General features: G+C 35.2%; 1 protein-coding gene across 1 annotated transcript in view; it reads right to left on the bottom strand.

The window, feature by feature from the left end:
• Positions 1-260: 260 nt before the first annotated feature.
• GPM6A (glycoprotein M6A) overlaps positions 261-18,734 on the bottom strand; it is a gene marked incomplete at its 5' end in the record, with an annotated part of 37,065 nt that continues 18,591 nt past the window's right edge. The window contains 4 exons of the mRNA XM_029085846.1: positions 261-2,531; positions 10,436-10,501; positions 11,872-11,948; positions 14,046-14,199. Of these exons, the coding sequence (XP_028941679.1) occupies positions 2,379-2,531; positions 10,436-10,501; positions 11,872-11,948; positions 14,046-14,199 (450 nt within the window). The remainder of the gene's footprint in view (positions 2,532-10,435; positions 10,502-11,871; positions 11,949-14,045; positions 14,200-18,734) is intronic.

Genomic DNA, 18,734 nt, shown 5'->3' with positions numbered 1-18,734 from the left:
CAAGACATATTCTATGATTAATATAACATATCCAGATTATTTTTTTAATTTTACTATTTGTTCTCATAATTTATGCTAAAGGAACCATCTCCTTGAACATCTAAAAGTAGGTCATAAAAAAAAACCAAACCATAATAATGAGAACAGTCCTCCAACAGAAAGGATAATAGAAGGAACAAGCTACTTCCATTTCTGGTTACAATGATTCGTCCAGTATAGGTAAAGAAAAAACTACGCAATATGAACAATTAATAAGTACACAAAGTACACAAGTGTGTTTATTACATTTTTGCAAGCACTTTGTTCTACATTTCAAAAACGCCACCATCAAGCTGTTGGCACATTTATGTACAAAACAGATTAATTGTAATGCCTGCTACAAAGCATTCTTTGTGAAAATACAAACTCTAATACCAGAGAAGAGCCAAAAGCATTAACATCATTACATGAGTTTAAAAGACATAGTTTTAAAAATCAGCACAAACGTTTTAAGACACAAAACTGAAACACTACAATATAGAATCCAAAAGATTTTCCTAATACTTTTTGCAGAACTGTAATACCGGTACTGCACATTATCAGAAAACTGTTGATCCCATAGGACAGGCTAAGTGTAAAAAAAGAAAAACAAAACAAAAAAAGGAAAACAAACAAACCTGAACCCCAAATCAAAAACACAACCAAAAAACCCCAAAAACAAGCAAAAGATAAATAAAATTTAAAAAAATTCAATCAACTAATACTACTTAATGCATTATCATGCCACAATTAACTATAGTATTACCCTCTACTTACTACAAGAATTGTTAAAAATTACCGATGTTGCATGACTAGTAATAGTACAAAGAAGAGTTTTACTCAAGAAGTTTTATTAGAAATGCACTTACACTGAGAGAGAATTCACAATGGTCCAATAAGTGCACAAAACTACCTAAGATTTTTAACACTGACAAAAATGTCTTGTCAGGCTACATCACTTTAAAAGACACTTTACAGCATTCTTGTAGCATTAGAAATAGGCAAAAAAAAAAACAACAAACCACCAAATTTGGTCCAATAATACTGATCATTCTTAAATAGGGGTTTTTGTTCTGTTTTTGACACAGGTAATGCTTTCAAATTAAGATGCCTTATCTTTCTGATAACATCTTCCTATCAAAATAAAGGTTCAAATATATTACTACACTTTCAAATAATAAGCTCTGTAGTGGTCTTTCACCTTACTTTAACATAATACAGGTAAACCAATACGGGTAGGAAAGCTAGAAGCCAAGCTATAACATTTATGGAAGTCTCCTTTAATATATCTTTTACAGTTCAGACAGGTGCAATCCATTTAAATTTTTAAAGCAGGTAAAAAGACTTCTGACTTCTATGGTCACTGTATTTTTGATATATTACTTTCATAAATGTAGCTAAGCAGTAATTTTTTACATCATCACATGAACAGCTCCAATTTAGCATAACCATCATTGAATTAAAGAGAGATCATTCTGTAAAAAACTATGGATAACTATATCACTTAATTAACAATTGTCTATATACCATAACTGTTTAACAGGTAGCCGTGGTATTGAATTCCTTCAAAAGGCAAGTGGCCATGCATTGTTAGCACCACGGTCTGCATGCTCACAATACAAACAGGAATTATCACCCATGGAACTTGGAACAAGAGAATATTCTTTAAAAACATCAATAATAATACAATGTTAACAAAGATAAGAAGCACTTTTTTTCTTTTTTTTTTCCTTTTTCTCTTTTTTCTTTTTTTTTCCTTTTTTTTTTTTTTTTACCCACTATTACAAATTTAGAAATTGCACCTTTGATTGTTTAAAACGTTCTTAGGACCTTCATTCAAGTTCAGGGTCCATCTGGCAAGTTTTCCAAATATAAAGGAAAGTCATCAGAGCATTTTCTTTGTATATCGTACATCATGTACAATGGTCCCTTTGAAGTATACCTGTAGTTAAAGTATTTATTGAACTGAAAACTAAAAAGTATAAAAAGCTACTTTTTTTTTTCAAAAAACATATAAGAAACAATGCAAAAGGTGTTATGCATAACACATACAAAGTGATTAAAAAAATCAAACACATATCTGTATTTGACAATAGTTTAGTATCCTTGACCTAGCAGAACTAATTATCTTAGAAGGATTCAGGAAAGGCTATTTAGGAGCTTTGTGGTAGAGAATGGTCACACAAAGTAAGAACTAATTAAGAAACCAAGTGCTAGACAGCCAAGAATTGTACATGGGTGATATTTAAGTCACCCAAACTATCCTTTGTGAGAAGCACTTTCAATTGTTTTTAAAATGTAGATGGCCTTTAGTTAAACAACAAAGCATTCACATGTTAGAAAGTAAGACAAGGTTTCTTTTATGTGTAAGCATTGAGCCGCTCTTTAGAGCGAGTAGAATGAATATCATGAAGCTCTTGTTCCTCCTTTGATTTAATATCCTCATATTTTTGCATTCTGCACGCATCTTTCACATAGGCCCAGTTGGCAGACAAGACCATGAGATAATGAACCTGTAAGAGAGGCAACACAAAGTTAGGAACCAACAGAGCTAGTAAAAATAGATTAAGTTCAAACTGGAAAGCTAGAGGACAGAGATGGGGTTTTAATCAGAAGGAACTAAGCATTGTTAAGTCAAGAAGTAGTACAGCAATACAATATGAAGTTCAAGCTTGATCTTCATTAATGCTCAGATTACTCAGCTCACAGCTGTTACTGTTACCATGACTAGCAGTTGGTAGCAATGGTTATGAAAAAATTAAAAGAATTAAGAAATCAACACATCATCCCTGCTTTACTATTTCAGCTACTCTTCAAATCTGTGTGGAAAAATGCCTTCTGGTTATTTCTTGAAGAGTTTTCCCCATTATTTGTTAAAGCAGTTGCTTAAGATAGAAATACACTGCAGATATATCTGTAGTCCTATGATTATATAACTAATACAATTACAGAAATATTTGCTTTTTCTTTCTTGTTAAAGTTAGCATTAGTTTTCCATTTAGCCATGATTTATTCCTTTAATCTACAACTCCAGCTATTTTGTCAAAACCAGCTAATTTGGAAAAAAGTTGTCAAAAACTGAAAAATAGGGGGGTGTTTTTCAGCTAGGCAAAATGTGACAAAATATAGTTACAAATAAACTTCAAGTCTTAAAAGGGCATGTACCTGTCACCATTTAATTTAGTAATTTTATTTCACCATTATATTAGTTGTAACACAATTTATTTATGTAATTCTTTAAAATGCATAGAAAACAAAAAAAAATTATTTGCTTGATTTTTAAAAGACATCTTGAATGGAGCAGAAACAATGTTCATGTTCCATGTAAATTTTTGAATATGTAAAAATACATGTATTTATTTTTTTAAGAAAGCAAAACTAAAAGCTTTCCAAGTGTTTCACCCAAAACCAAAATAAAAAAATATCTGAAAAGAAGGGGGAAAACCCTCACAGCCTGTGATTATTATACAACTTATTGGTGAGTATTGGAGATTGGACCAGACTCAGTTGCATACTCCCAAAAAGCTTATTTTTTGATTTATTTATGTTAGCAAATGGGGAGGACAGAATGTCTATGAATACATCTGAAATGGCAGTCAAAGGATATTGGTACTATTGTCACATGAACAAATATTTTTCACATGGTTTTGGAGAAATTTAATCTGAAAGTAAATAAAGGGTATCCTACAAGTAGAAAAATTACATTCTGCAAATGTTTTCCATTATAAATAGAGGCTGTAAAACACCTTAATTGCATTTGAGATGGAGCTTAGTAGTTTATAAAAATCACATGGTATGGCTGCCAGTGACTGAGCTTAACAACCAGTCGATGGCCAGTCTTCTGAAAGGTCACATGCTATCTGCATTCAGTCCTTTTTGTAGTTAGTTCCTTAGTTTTCATGCTTGAGGCCATCTACAGTGAAAAGTCTGCTTCAGCTGCCTGTTAGAACAATGTACTGCTCTCCTGTCCATTTCAGCTTCCCAGGTCTTGGCCTTTCAGGACATTTGCAGATTTTGAAAGCTTTCCTTTCAAAGGTGGACCTCAAATGTCCTGCTTTTGGTCAGCTGGATCTGCTTGCAAGGAGCCTCTGACCTTCTCAAAACTTGCTCCCCTTTCATCTTAGGACATATTATGTTGGCTCTGTATTCATCCGGAAACTAAAAATGTTCGTTAACTAAATTATTCAACTGGTTTATTCTAAGACTCTCCGGACATTTATTCCTTCCCTAGCAGGCCTTCAAATACTTTCTGATGAGAACATCTCTTATATTGATGTTAATCAACTGCCTGCCTCACAGATAATTTTCTGAAATCAAAAAGATTCTGCTCCTCCCTAAGAAATCAAGAAACTAAACTAGGATTCAATTAGTGGAAAATGGAATATTGTAATCTTAAAAATACCTTGAGATTATGCAAATTCTGCTGTTTATATTGGACTGTTGTAGCTATATGAATATCTTATATGCATACTAAATGAACAGAACCAATTCAATATTTTCTTTCTTTTTTTAGAAATACCAATGTTGGCTTTTTCCACAAATGTTTGGTGGCAATTGTTGTTGATTAGTGCAGGCTAATGTACATTTCTTAATCTGGATAATTAAAATCAAGGAAAGCATTCTGAAACCCTTCAAAGGACCAAATCTTTTTAGTGTCTTTTTTGTCCTGGTGGTTTATGGCAAGCTTTCACCCAGTTAATCCCTGTTTGAGGATTACAGCCTGAGCTGAGGAGCCATAAAAAAAGAAGTGCTCAGAAAACCTGTCCTCTAGGAAAAAGACTACATATAGTGGTATTTCTTTAAGAGTTTCTTAATATCTACAGTACAACACTAGAAACTTAACCTGTGATTACAGTGCAAGTGCTGGAGCTGGCAGCATGTACCATATTACTTTGGGACATTTTCTGGTCATAATTTAGCATACAGGAAAAGAAACACCTTGTATCTAACTCAGAGGTTCCAAAACCTTTCACTATGAGTAGTCTCTGGATCAGGCACTTCCAGATCAAATGAAAGACACTAATGCTGAATGCCCATTTTGCTGAATGAAATGCCTTAAATTTCCTCCAGTGAAACTCTTAAGAAAAACCAAAAGAAACAGTCTGGTAATCCTAGTAATTCTGTCATCTCAGACAATTACAATTTGCATCTAATTAAAACTTCAGTGTTGGTACTTTAAGTGTAAGATTCAATAAAAAATACAATCTGAACCTGAAATAGATTATAGACATGAGAATCCTAGAAGTAAGGGGTATCTGAGCAGTGCACTCATATCTCCTTGACCTTTTAAAACACATCTGCTAGAAAACCTTGCAACTGAAGACTGTGATGAAAATGGGACCATGTAAGCACATTTCTTATCCTCACAAAACATTTGGTAAAGACCCAGTAAGAGACAAATTTAAACCTAATATCTTGCCGTTTCATTTGGCATTTTTCTACTACTAAAAAAATAGACAAATTATTCTGAAGATACATTGGCCACAGTCTGACCTTCATTAAACTCCCACTCTTCACCCATCCCTTCCTTAAAAATTTACAGAAACAAACTTCTGGAATAACTGTTGAAAATTCTTGGAGTTCACATTCACTGTAAGCAGGATGACTTTCCTGGAAACAACTACTTTAGCTCATGTAATGAATATAATCTCAAATACATATCCACGTTATATAATGGCTTATATGTTTAACAGTCCCACCACCTTTGCTTTTTTGTTTAACACCAAGTTCCTAGATAACATTAGCACACTAAGGAGGTCATCTCTAAGTGGCTGTCTAATTGCATTTCACACTTCCATGACCTGAATAAACAGCCTGAAGTCAGTGAGGCCCTGTCAAGGTTTATTCAAATCGAAGCAGGGCAACTTCCACAGTCTGCCTCAGGATATTTCAATTACAGACATACGCAAGACAATGAAGGGTCTTTCCATACTCTATCAAACATTACTGCTTAGTTTTCTTCATAAGGTGAAAGTATGCTTCAAGTATACTGTAGAATTGTGTCTAGGGTAAGAAGGGGTTTGGTTTTGTTTTTCCTTTTCTTTTGGGACATATCATTAACTCAGCAGGGCAGAAGTCTAACTTTTTTCCTCCCCTTACATGCATCTAATATCCTGCAGAAGAGTACAGTCATACTGCGGGAGAGGAACTAGACCACTTATAAATTTTCCTTGTCTCAGGAGAATTGACTGCATTTCCACCTTACAGGACATAACCTGTGAAAGTTCAGGCAGAAGAGTACTGCTCACATAGCAACTTTTGAGAAGGGAAACTGTGCATCTCATAATTCAGTTTTGCTGTAGTGGTTTTGGGAAAACACCACAGGCAGGATGCTTACTAGTCTTACAATCAACCCTATGGGATAGTAGAGTTTACACTTCAGCAACTTCATTGTCTTCTGTTTCTGTCTGACACAACATTGAAAACAGTAAATTTAGTATGTATTACTTCAATGATCATTTCTGTATCCATTTGTTATCCATTCAGAAATAAGAAATAACAGTAATGTTCAGAATCATACATAGTCCAAATTAAGTATGATTTAAAAGCCTGGATATTTTTTCTGTGTTCAAGATTCACAAAAAGCATCTACACCATAAATAATTCTATCAGGTCTTCTTCATTTTGGGCTGAAGTCTAAGAATGATACATTTTCAAAACAAATTATTTGACATTTTTCTTCTCTGCAAAATAAAGCTTTCCCTAACGCATACCGTAAAAAATACACAAGTTTTTCTATACATCAATCTTAACTGATAAACCAACTCTTTTTTTGAATCCCAAAACAGCATTCTGCTTTGGAGACTAAAGAGGCAGGCAGCTAGTGAACTGTGGAACAATTCTAACATTAATACACAAATCTGAGAGAGAGATTAAAGTAGTAGATATGAGAAAATTATGATTTGTGACCAAATGGTTTTGCAGTTATTGGCAATTTTTTTCTGTGGCTTTTGCAATAAATGACTACATTTTCCTAAAATATATTTTTAACATACAGATTAATGAAAGGTATCATGGTGACAGATGGTCACTAATTTCTTTGGTGAATTTCATGCAAATATAGAAATTAAGAGAGTTAAAGAAATTTGCACATTTTAAATAATCTGGCTCTTGCAAATGTCCACAAATCCAGAAGCAGGATATAATAGCTATAATTATAGAATGATTGTAATATTCCAGAAGTTTGGTTCTGTAATTTTTTAAGGAATGCATGAGTGAAGATTGAGTTTAAGGAAGGTCATTATAATATTATAATCAATGTCATAACTTAAGATGTAATTGAAAAAAGAGTAGATTTTACCAGTTCAGTTATTCAGCAGTCTCATTGATGATGTGCTACTATTACTGGCTGGTAATAAATAAAAAATACTTACTACTTTAGTCAGATGGATCATTCTAGTTTAAAGTTGCTGTTTGCAGGAAATGTTTTAAAAGTGCAATAAATTAGTAAGCTTTCTCTTTGGAAAAGGACTGGTATTTTAATCTTATTTTTTCTGTTAAAAAATCTTGTTAAATTTCACAAACATGGAGATCTGCTACTGTCATGGATATATACAAAGATAACTTCATTAAATCATATTTGTGAATATTCTTGCAACAGCATATACAGGGCAGGGCATTGGTTCTCCAGTGACTTAAATGGCTTCTGCATACTTTGTTCTTCATCCTAGCCCATCCAAGCCCTAGGCAATGGCCTTACCACCATCTACTAATTTGAGCGTAGGATCTCAGGAAAAAAGATTTTTTCTTCTTTCTATATGAGATATTTAGGACCCCAAATTCATTTTCCCTCCCCTAAATTATATCTTTGTTGGGAAAGCAAACTTCCCTTCAAGAACTAGAAGTTTTTAATATCTGCTTGTTCAACCACAAAATCCTGAACTTTCCCTCATGTCCTGTCCCCAGTCTTTGGGCTACTGTGAGCAAGTGTGAAGCACATTGCTGAGTTATGTTTGGGGACTGGGGGTGGGGGTGGGTTTTGGCAGCAGTGGAAGGGGCTACAGCAATGGCTCCTGTGAGAAGCTTCAAGAAGCTTCCCTCACTCCAAGGCAGACCTACCTCCAGCCCAGACTGAGCCAATCACCAATTGTGAAACACCTCTACAAATCCATATTTATGAGGGGAAGAACCAGATTGGCAAGGGAGAGCTGTCAGGAAACATCAAGAAGAACAAACTCCACAACAACCCAAGGAGAGAGGAGGGGGGATGTGAGAGAGACAACTACAGACACCCAGGTCAGCAAGGAGAGAGGGAGAGGAGGTGAGAAATATTCCCCTGCAGCCCGTGGAGGTTAATGGTGGAGCAGATACCCACGTGTAGCCCACAGGAGGCTCCACACCGGAGCAGGAGGCTGTGCCCAAAGGCAGCTGTGTCTATGTGGATAGCTCATGACAGAGCAGAAGACCCAAGATGCTCAGAGCAGAGCAGGGGAAGGAGGTCCTCCAGAGCAGAGCCACATCTCAATCCCATGGAGTTCCCCATGGGGGAGCAGGGGGCTGCACCCAAAGAAGTCCATGACTCCATGAGAAGCCTGCATTGAAACACTTTGTTTCTGAAATCTTTTAGCCCAGGGGAGGGACCTAATGCTGGAGTTGGAGGGAGTGCAAGGAGCCTTTCCCCTGAGGAGGAAGGAGTGGCAAAGACAAACTGACTGCAACCCCAATTCCCCATCCCCCTGTGCTGCTGCAGGAGAGGAGGTAGAGAAAACAGGAGCAAAGTAATTTGATGTGGTTATTATGTCTCATTATCCTACTCTGATTGGTAACAAGCTGCATTGACTCTTTTCTTCCCCAAGCCATGTCTGTTTTGCCTGTGACCATAATTGATGAGTGAGCCGTCCCTGTCCTCATTTTGACCCATAAGTCCCTTCGTTGTGTTTTCTTTTCCCCATCCCACTGGAGTAGGGGAGTGGGTGAATGACCATGTGGTCTTACATTTCTGTTGAAACAGTCAGAGTGTTATCATGCCTGCTTTGTGCATTCAGAGAGTCCAATAAAATGCATACTTTGGTATGGGGCACCCTTCATGAATATTTGAATAAATGTGAGCCATCAAAGTGAATTCCTAGCAGATTAGTGCTTGCTGTAACACATCTATGGCATCTTTGATATGGTATTCTGAGCTTCCTGAGTTTTGAAGGGTTTTTTAAACTTCATTGAAAGTATCATGCATTTAAACTACATAGCTCAGTGTACCTACTTAATTTGCTTCTACTGAAGATGTGTTTGTTTTCACTGAAAATCTTTTGGTGGTTATTCTGATTCAAAACTGTTATTGAAATGCAGAATTATCTGAGCAAATTAGCATTTTATAACTACTACTGAATATACTTCAAAACAATAGTGCACTGAAGAACTAATGGTCTCTTGGATATATTTTCCTAACACTAATATATATTTTATAATAATTACTATTTGGTCATCATTTTTTCAGCTGGAAGCATAAAAATCCCTGTTTGGAAAATCAATTAAATTAGTAATATAAATTATATTCTATTATACTTATTATTTGTGGTCTTGAAATAGAAATTATTTTGAAAATATATATTTTTCATTTAGCTACCTCTGCTGTGTCAGCAGAGTTTACGTAATACTGAAAAAAAAAAGGCAGAGAAGAACAACAAAAAAAATTACTAATGTAACAGGAATACTAGCTTCATTGAATATTCTTTGACTGTCCTTTTTTATGAATGCAGTTCTAAGGAAAACAAAAAATGTATGGCCCTAGTAACAGTAGTAACAGTAATCATCATCACTAACACTTTTCTTATGGAATGCATCAGTACCAAGTAACAGTCAATTTTTTGTTTCCCATTCCAGCGTGTATCATACAAACTTACACTGGTACAGAATCTCCATTCTAAAAATATCTTTATGTTTAAGCAGACACAGCAGAGAAAAGGCAGAAGAGCACTACCTCTTACACTTTTTTCTCAGTGGAACATTCTTATTATCAAAAAGGTCTCAAATTCAAAGTAACCTTCATTTTAAAAGAAGAAATAATTGTCCTGACAGAAAAACTGACACATTCACATATATGCACAGAATTTACAAAAACAGTCTGTTCCAAAAACAGCAGTATGGCAAGCCTGTGGATACCTAGAAAGGCACAGATCATAAAAGGATATTACTATAGTCATGAGACAGACATGCAAGTTCAGACATTTGTCTGAACAAAGGAAGAGAATAGTAAATATTCTTAGCAGGTACTCAAAAGTGGTTTTTTATTAAAAAAAAGCAATAATGATATTTTACTTCAAAGGGAATCCATCAATACATTTTTTAAAAAAGGTAAGAGTATTATATTTTAGCAACAGCATTGAGTGATAGTACGGAAATTGAATAACTGATACTAAGTAACAACCAGAATGTATTAGCAGTTCAGAAGACAAGGGAAGTACAGTGTGTAGTTGCTTACCATAGCAATGACTGCTGCCCCAGCTCCAGCAAGTGCCACAATGAATAAGTGGAATGTCATGTTTAGCTGCAAAAGGGGACAAAGAAAGGGACTTTCACGGCTATACATTAAATAGAACTGAACAAAAATTCTGAATAACAGAGCAAATAACTACCTTCCTGGTGCCACCTTTCTACAAAAGTAATTATTACCATTACTTTTTCCAAAATATTGTTATCACTAAATGACATTATGTTTGTACCCACTTTGTTACAATACTCCTATCAAGGATAAAGCACAATTCTACTTTAAAATATTGTATTTAAATTATAAAATAATAAGTAACTCAATTTTTAAAAAAATAAACAGTGCAGCACTTTTTTTCTGGTTTGCTTTTTTGTTGTTGTTTTGGTTTGGTTTTTTTGGTTTTTTTACAGTTATAGTACTACCTTACTAGACCTACAAATGTTTGTGGTGGTTTCTCTAGTGACAGAGATAGCCTAAGAAAACCCCATTTTGTTTCATTAGTTGTAGCTTTCCACCTTCATATATTGATTTACTTCCCACCCAATTTGCCAATAAAATTTGTTAATAGTGATATCATATAAACCAGGTTACTTAAACAACCCAAGTTAACCACCTTCCTCAGCCCACTCCAAACCAAATTATCACATTTGGTTTTAATTTCAGTGATCTGGTTTACACAGCAGCCACTGAGTGTTGACTACACAGCAAGGGTTGCACTTTCGTAGATGGTTTTTGTATAAAGGCAGATTGTGTACCTTCACTCTACAAAGATTTTTTCAAACATAGTAAAAGCCATTGGAACATTTAACAAAGCACACTCTGACTTCAGCGGGATGAAGATTTTAGCTTCTCTTTTTGTTTTAGAGAAATGTAAATTTTTTTGTCCTGTCTTCATTCCTGATCATTTAAAAACAAAACCAAAAACCTCAGTTGCACTGAAATGAGTAGTCTTTGCCTAAGGGAAAAACCACAAAGAAAAATGTACTAGGAGTTATTTTCCTAACACACTGCAAGATTTGGTCAATTCCACTTGCAATCTTCACTCTTCTGTCAGAATACTAATCATAAGATCTTCAAACAGTGATTCATTACATAGATCTATTTATCGTTCAACAGGTGCATTAGCTTTAAAAAAACATCTCAGTAAAAATACACATGATGATGGAATTCTTAAAAAAAAAAAAAACGAAACAAGAAAAAACAAAAAAACAAGTGTCTTTAGAAAACAAAATTTCAGAGAAATTCCACTGACTACATTTGGTACATGGTAAAGGACTATGAAAAGTACTTGCTAACTGTATTTTCCACTGGGATTTTATTGCATCATCATAGCCAGAATTAAAACATTGAGTAAGAAGAAAACACACATCAGTTACTTCCTACTATAACATATATAATGGTTTACCAAAATTATTATCGTGTTTATTTACCTCATTAGAGTCACACATCTTGATGAAACTTTCTGATGAGGTGCAAACCTTCTTTTCCTCTCCAATAGTTACAATACCTGGAGTAGAATAAATACTCACAGTATTCAATATTCCTAGAACATAGCACCTTAGTTCATATGAGCCAGAAAAGTTAAGAAATACAAATTCTTGGCTGATTTGCAGAACTTTTTTTAAAAACAAAATAAGTTTTTTGTTGACAGTCAGGGGGTTGGAGCACCTCCCATATGAGGACAGGATGAGAGCTGGGGTTGTTTAGCCTTGAGAAAAGAAGGCTCCAGTGAGTCTACTTAAAGGGGTCCTACAGGAAAGATGGGGAGGGACCCTTTATCAGGGATTGTAGTGACAGGACAAGGATTAGTGATTTTAAACTGCAAGAGGGTAGATTTAAATTAGATATTACGAAGAAATTCTTTATTGTGATGGTGGTGAGACACTGGAACAGGTTGCCCAGAGAAGTTGTGGATGCTCTCTCCTTGGAAGTATTCAAAGCCAGGTTGGATGAGGCTTTGAGCAACCTCATCTAGCAGAAGGTGGTCCTGTCCATGGCAGGGGGGTTGGACCAAGATGGTCTTTAAGGTCCCTTCCAACTCAAACCATCCTATGACTGTAGAATAATTTCAGCCATGAGGAAACTAACACATCATCTATTTAGTAAAAGTTCTAGTAGAAAACATGCAGGTAATATTTTTTCAGCCATTTTAAAAATATCTTAATTCCAGATTTTGATCAGCACAATAATCAAAACACCAGAAAATTATTTGCAACCAGTATACACACTTACCACACTGTTCGCAAACATTCTGCACCCTCATGTGGAGAAATGTGCTGTATATTGTTTTTAAACATGTTGATCTGGTACAAAGCTTCTTTCACGAGTTATAAAAAAGCATTATTCAAATGTATACTTTATTGTAATAATAGTTTCTCTATCAGCAATAACTGGAATCTGCTCTATTGTTTCCTTTAGCTAATGTTTGGATATTAAATCAAAGACTAGCTTGAAGAAAACTGCTAGAACTCAGTTATCATGAAAAATGGTACTGTTAGTAATCAGCAGTTTTTACACTGAATTTACAGGAAAAAGGTATGTTCACAGAATACACATTTCCTATGTTAGTGTTTTGTGTGCATTTTAAATAGAATTAATAATAAAAAATAGGCATGAATATTACCAAAATAAAAGGTCCTAGAAAAAAGAATGAATACTTTTTATGAGATCTGTACAGTTAAATGCTTTTTCAACTCCCTTGTCATGCTGGGGTGGTGGGGGCCAGGATCAATAAATTAAAAAGATTTTTTTTTTTTCCCCTTGTGAAAACAGTGATGTGAAATATTTTGTTTTAGGTTAAGTGAAATGTTTAATATGAACCAAACATTCATTCCCAAGGAACACAGAATTTTTTGTAGCTCAAAACAGCAATTAAAAATATACTGCAATTTTATATTAGGCCAAGCCAACAAAAGAAAGACTCAAGGAACTGCCTGACAGGAGTGTGATTACTGAAAGCACTGTGGGCTGAGAAACCATCGAGGCCAGAACATCTAGATTCAAATCAGTCTTGTGGCAGAAATTATCACCAGCAACACCAAGAATTCTCAGACCTTTTAAGATTCCAAATCCCCTTTTGTCCAAATTCTCCATCCCCCTAAAACACAAATATGTGTATATCCCCCTTTATTCTAACCTCCATAGTTCAGGCTTTAGCCATTTTCTCTCTCTCTCTCCACCAGCCTTTTAGAGTGTTATTATTTGTATCGTCTCTCATCATCAAAATTTTTGCAAGCAATGAATCTTGTCCTGTTCTGATTCACCTCTAGGCTCTGCAGAGACAGATGATAACCTAGGATCTCACATCTCCAAATCAGTGTCCTACCAAAAGATTAAAGAGTAATTATCCAGATAAATTACTAATTAAGCATTTTAGACAAGTTCCAGCAATTCCAAAGACAGAGACTAAACAGAAGCCCCAAGCCAAATTTTCAGTACTCCGGGAAGATGGACAATGTTGGTCCAATTTTGTCAGGCCTAGAAATAGAGTGCATCTTTAATATACTGCCTTGACTAGTGGGTAAAAGGATAGAGAGAGAGCAAGAAATGTGATATTTTCTTTTGTGAAATCCTGCTTTATATGCAGTGCTCTTCAGTCACGTACCATACTGGCGAAGATCCAAGCAGAGATTAGCTCCATCCACTACGGTGGCATTTCGGCAAATGGTCCACAGATTGAAATACATGTAAACAGGCAGAGAAGTGAAAGCTGTAACGCCAAGCCAGGCCAACATAAAGATGTATGTCAGCATAATAAACTGCAGTAAAAAAGGGAAAAACAAAACCACTGGTAAGTCAGAACTTAATTGATACTCCTTTGCAAAAAAAGGAAACACAGAGAAGTAAAAAATGCATTCCTAACTGGTTTTCTCTGTTTCTGTTCTTATTTAAATTATGGTTTTGGCCTGATAATCAATTCATGATCTGGTCAAAGTGAGTGACAAACTATTAACATGATTTTTCTGAAGAACAAGCAGTTATGTTTCCAGAAGTGCCAGCTTACTCCACATTCCTGTCACTCTTGGGCCTATGATTGATGCAAAGCGTTGCATCTGAAGTACAGTCAGCTGCATGCTTTATGAAGCATGTCTCTCCCTCTCTCCCATCACCACTACTCCATAGTTAAGACAAGAGGCCACATGGTTGTTTTTTCCATTATCAATCATAAAGCAAAAAGAAATACTTTGCTTGCTTTTGCTTTTAAAATCTGGGTTTAAATAAAAATCAGTCATTATCCGTGGCTGCCACAGAATCTCACTGGCAAATTAATTTTGTCTTGAAACAATAAGACAATATATTTGTCATTTTGTTACTGTATTTAGTCATATTTGGGGTCTATGTGCAAGGGAATTCATCGTTCAGAACAAACTAGGATGCTTGCCTCTGTAAGAAATGCATTAAATTACATGCTTTGCAACATGCATTATCCAAAGGCTACACATTTTCTTTTTTTAGCCATGAGCCTCAAGAGTATAGCAATCTGCTTGTAAGAGGCATTGAACTCTACTTGCCTTCAGGGTAGGCAGTTAAGCTAGCACACCCAGCTTCTGTAAATACATAAGCATTTTATATTACTACTCTGCTGCTAACCTGAGACAACTAGTAGACACATTCACCAACAAATTCCCTTTTCATTTTATGCTGTGGAAAGGATAATAAGATTTTACACGGTTAAATGTAGAAGATAAGTCAGAATCTAAATGTTGAATCCAAATAGACCCAAGATTTGATGGCTTCAGAAATGATTATGAATTTAAACACATTACTGAAACAAAAAAATTCATCACACTAACATTTTTGGTGGCTGCTTACCACACAAACAAACTGACTCTGAGAATGAGAAATAAGAGCTTTTTTTGAAAGCTGAATAAGCTCGTCCACAATCTGATTAAAATTAAACCTTAAAGAGTAAATAAGGGGAAAACAGAAGACATTTTATAGTTCTTTTTTTAATGTAAGATCTCTTACACCAGATAATAAAGGAAAAAGCCTAAAATAAATAGAGATTTTAGTTATGGAAATCAAATCAGGTCAGACTCAAAAGGTAGTAAAAACTGTTGGAGGGGTGGCTCTTCCATGTGGACCTAACCAGGAAAAGCAATCCAAAACAACAAAAGGTTTGAACTTTAGGTGAGGTAGTTTTATAACTTAGAAGTCATGGGATAGACATTCTCAAGCAGTATTAAAAAGATCTTAATTTGATTTACTTTAACTCACTTCCAAAAAATAATACATAAAAGTTATTTTAATTTTGAGGAAGTATATTTATATAGAGGTTTAATGCAGTTTACTTAATCTAGTTTAAAATTAAATTCAGATTAATTTTCCTGATTGTCCCTAGGTAGAGGAGTCTTCCAACAGTCATTTAAAAACCTGGAGAATTCATAGCACTAAAAATAATTATGAGAAGGAGGCAGAAAAGTAAAAGATAAAGTGGAACACAGAAGTATTCTGTTTAATACTTTGGGAGTCTGCTTTTTATAATTTTCTTTATTTAGTACTCAACACTTCAGATTACCTGCTAGCCTGTAAATTATAAACCACTTTGACCTTTTCCTTAGCATCAACCTAGTTTAAAAGGGAAACTGAAGTGTCTAATTTATGTTCAAAGATTTTTGAAAACGTATTCATGCAGATAATGGCTGTTTCCTTTTCCAACTTTTCCCAAAACCACACTTACTAGAAAAAATAAACAACCTGATAACACAGACAAAGTGATAGCAAAGTCTGTAATAAATATATACCCCTGAATGTTGCAACAGACTTTTCTCTTTGACTGTTGCTTTATATAATGGAAATTCTATTCCATCTATTGCAGATAAAATAGCCAATACAAGTAAATACTGTTCCATACACACTCCTATTTATTTTTTGTTTTTGCTCCTTTATTGTTTTCTCTTTTTTTCTCTCCATATTACAGTGTTAAAGCTAATGAGACAACATCTGGTTCAACCCTAGTCACTCACTTACAAATAATTACTTGGAAAATTACTTGGAAATGTAGATTCACTTCAGGGCTATGAATTCCCAACTGAAATGCTATGTATTCATTTATTGTCAAGCTAAAGAGTTGCATTCATTTTTTCTAAAGCAGGAGCAAAAAATAAGAAGGCTCTCTCTATGTTCTCAGAATAGCCTTTAAACTCTCCTATATTTCCTATATTCTAGAAACATTTTAAAGGTAAAACCAGACTCCTAGCTTCTATTCTATGAGTTTCCCAAAAATAGGTAAGTCTGAGGCCTTATTTTTGAGCCTTCTTTTAGACTTCCTGAACTAAAAAAAAACCCCAAACAAAACATCCCTCACTGTAGTACATGCACAGTAATTTAATGGAGGACTAAATCTTTAAATCTTTGATAATAGTTATATTACTGAGTTGTAGTAACTGTTTTTAAGACTGAGCTCTACACAGATTCAGGAATCTTCCTATTCTGTGTTTATCACCAAATGGAGGAAAAAGATCATCCTTCCTATGAGCATTAGAATTCCTATTTAATAACTTTTTATTTTCTGATCTGAAAATCAGGAGCAATGAAACTCTCTGTAGCCTTGCTTGCTCAAGAAGCTTGTTTAAAAATCTGTACAGAGATAATACTGAGCACTGGTATAGCAAAGAAGGGAAAAAAACAGAGCTTACTAGCCTCTAAAAAAAATCTGCCTTGGGCATAGAATAGCAGGAGAAATCAGATGATGGCTGCTAGGAGTCACAAAAGCTGCCCTCTTAGAGAGAATTGCTTGCTTGTTTATGGAAGGGATTCTCTTTTAAAAATATTAATCTGTTTGGTTGAGTATCTCAGAAAAAGTGAACCAAATGCTGACTTAATTTTAAAAGCATATTTTAGAAAAGGAAGAACTTCACGTTTCCTTGTTCACTTTTGACTGAAGAGACAGTGCCCAATGATATCCCCCAATGGGGGAGGGGGTGGCGGGGGGAGAGGGACAGGGAAGAAGAAGCAAATAGAGAAATTTCCTTTGTTTCAAGTAAGAATAACTACAATGCAAAACTTTACATTACATCACTTGGTTGCTACAAGTTATCCCTGGAAGCTGCTATCACTGGTATCAAGTGAAGCACAAGTGAAACCACAAAAATATGATCTGGGCAATAACACATTTTCTGCTGTAGGGGCAGCAAAAAGCAAAACTTGCATAACAAGCTATTAGTTTCTAGCAATAGGAGGTGTTAGCTTATAAATTCTTGTTATAATGGAATGAAATTGGGAATTTTTTTTTTTAAACCACAGGTGAAGTCCTGAAGTATCTTTTTAGATAGTTTTCTCTGCTATTACAATATACCCTCTTTGCCCTAGAGACCTTCCAAGAAATGCTTAAGGAGCCTCTTCACTCCAGGATTAAATTCACAACTCAGTCTCCTGAGATATTGTCCTGGTTTTTAGCTGAAACAGAGCTGGGTTTCTTTTTCAGTAGTTAGAATAGTGCTGTATTTTGCTTTCAGCCTGGGATTTGTTATGAGAGAGGCACTGATAACATACCAGTGTTTGCATTTTTGTCACTGGAAGTGAAGGACTTTGTGTTCTGTTAGTCCACAAGTGCAAGATCTAAGGCAGTGAGGAATATTTAAATTAATAAGCTAAATTGGAGCTTGGATATGCCAATGGGACATTCTATATCATATCATGTCATGTCCAGTATATTAGTGAGAGTCTCTTCCTCTTTTAGCTCTCTCTGGCTTTCGCTCTTCCGGGATTGCAGTTTCGGTTCAGGATTGTCGCTCCTCCGGGATCGTTATCTGGGAACGGGCCGGGCTCAGTCAGTGGGTGGTGAGCAATAGCACTGGGTATCACTCATTTTCATACTTTGTTACTGTTATCATTATCACTACTATTTTGATATTAGTATTATTTTAAGTTGTCTTTTATTTTGATTATTAAATTGTTCTTATTTCAACCTACAAGCCTCCTTATCCTTGCCCCCCAATCCTCTCCCCTATCCCCTGGGGGTGGGGGGGCAAGTGGGTGAATGGCTGTGTTGGCTGCTGGCCAAGGGCTAGCCCAGTGAAACTATCACAGATTCAAAGGGATCTTTCTTCTTTGAAGTAGCATTCTGCTACATGACCAACCAAAGATTTATGAAATAGCAGTACAGCATCTTAAAGAGGTACCACAGTTTGGTTTTTAGTGTATATGTATTGCATTGGTAGTGAAAATTACTTTCTCTGATCAGTTCAATATTCACTGTAAGAAACCAAGCACATAAACCCAAAACAAAGTGGAAGTGATAGTGAAATTCATCTGCCAAATCATGAAGTTAAAAGTTCACTAACTGATATTC

The sequence above is a fragment of the Antrostomus carolinensis genome, unplaced genomic scaffold, assembly GCF_000700745.2.
Source record: "Antrostomus carolinensis isolate BGI_N321 unplaced genomic scaffold, ASM70074v2 scaffold107, whole genome shotgun sequence".
NCBI classification, from domain to species: domain Eukaryota; kingdom Metazoa; phylum Chordata; class Aves; order Caprimulgiformes; family Caprimulgidae; genus Antrostomus; species Antrostomus carolinensis.
The sequence above is the reverse complement of the archived record's forward strand: the minus strand, read 5'-3'. Positions and strand labels throughout refer to the sequence as shown.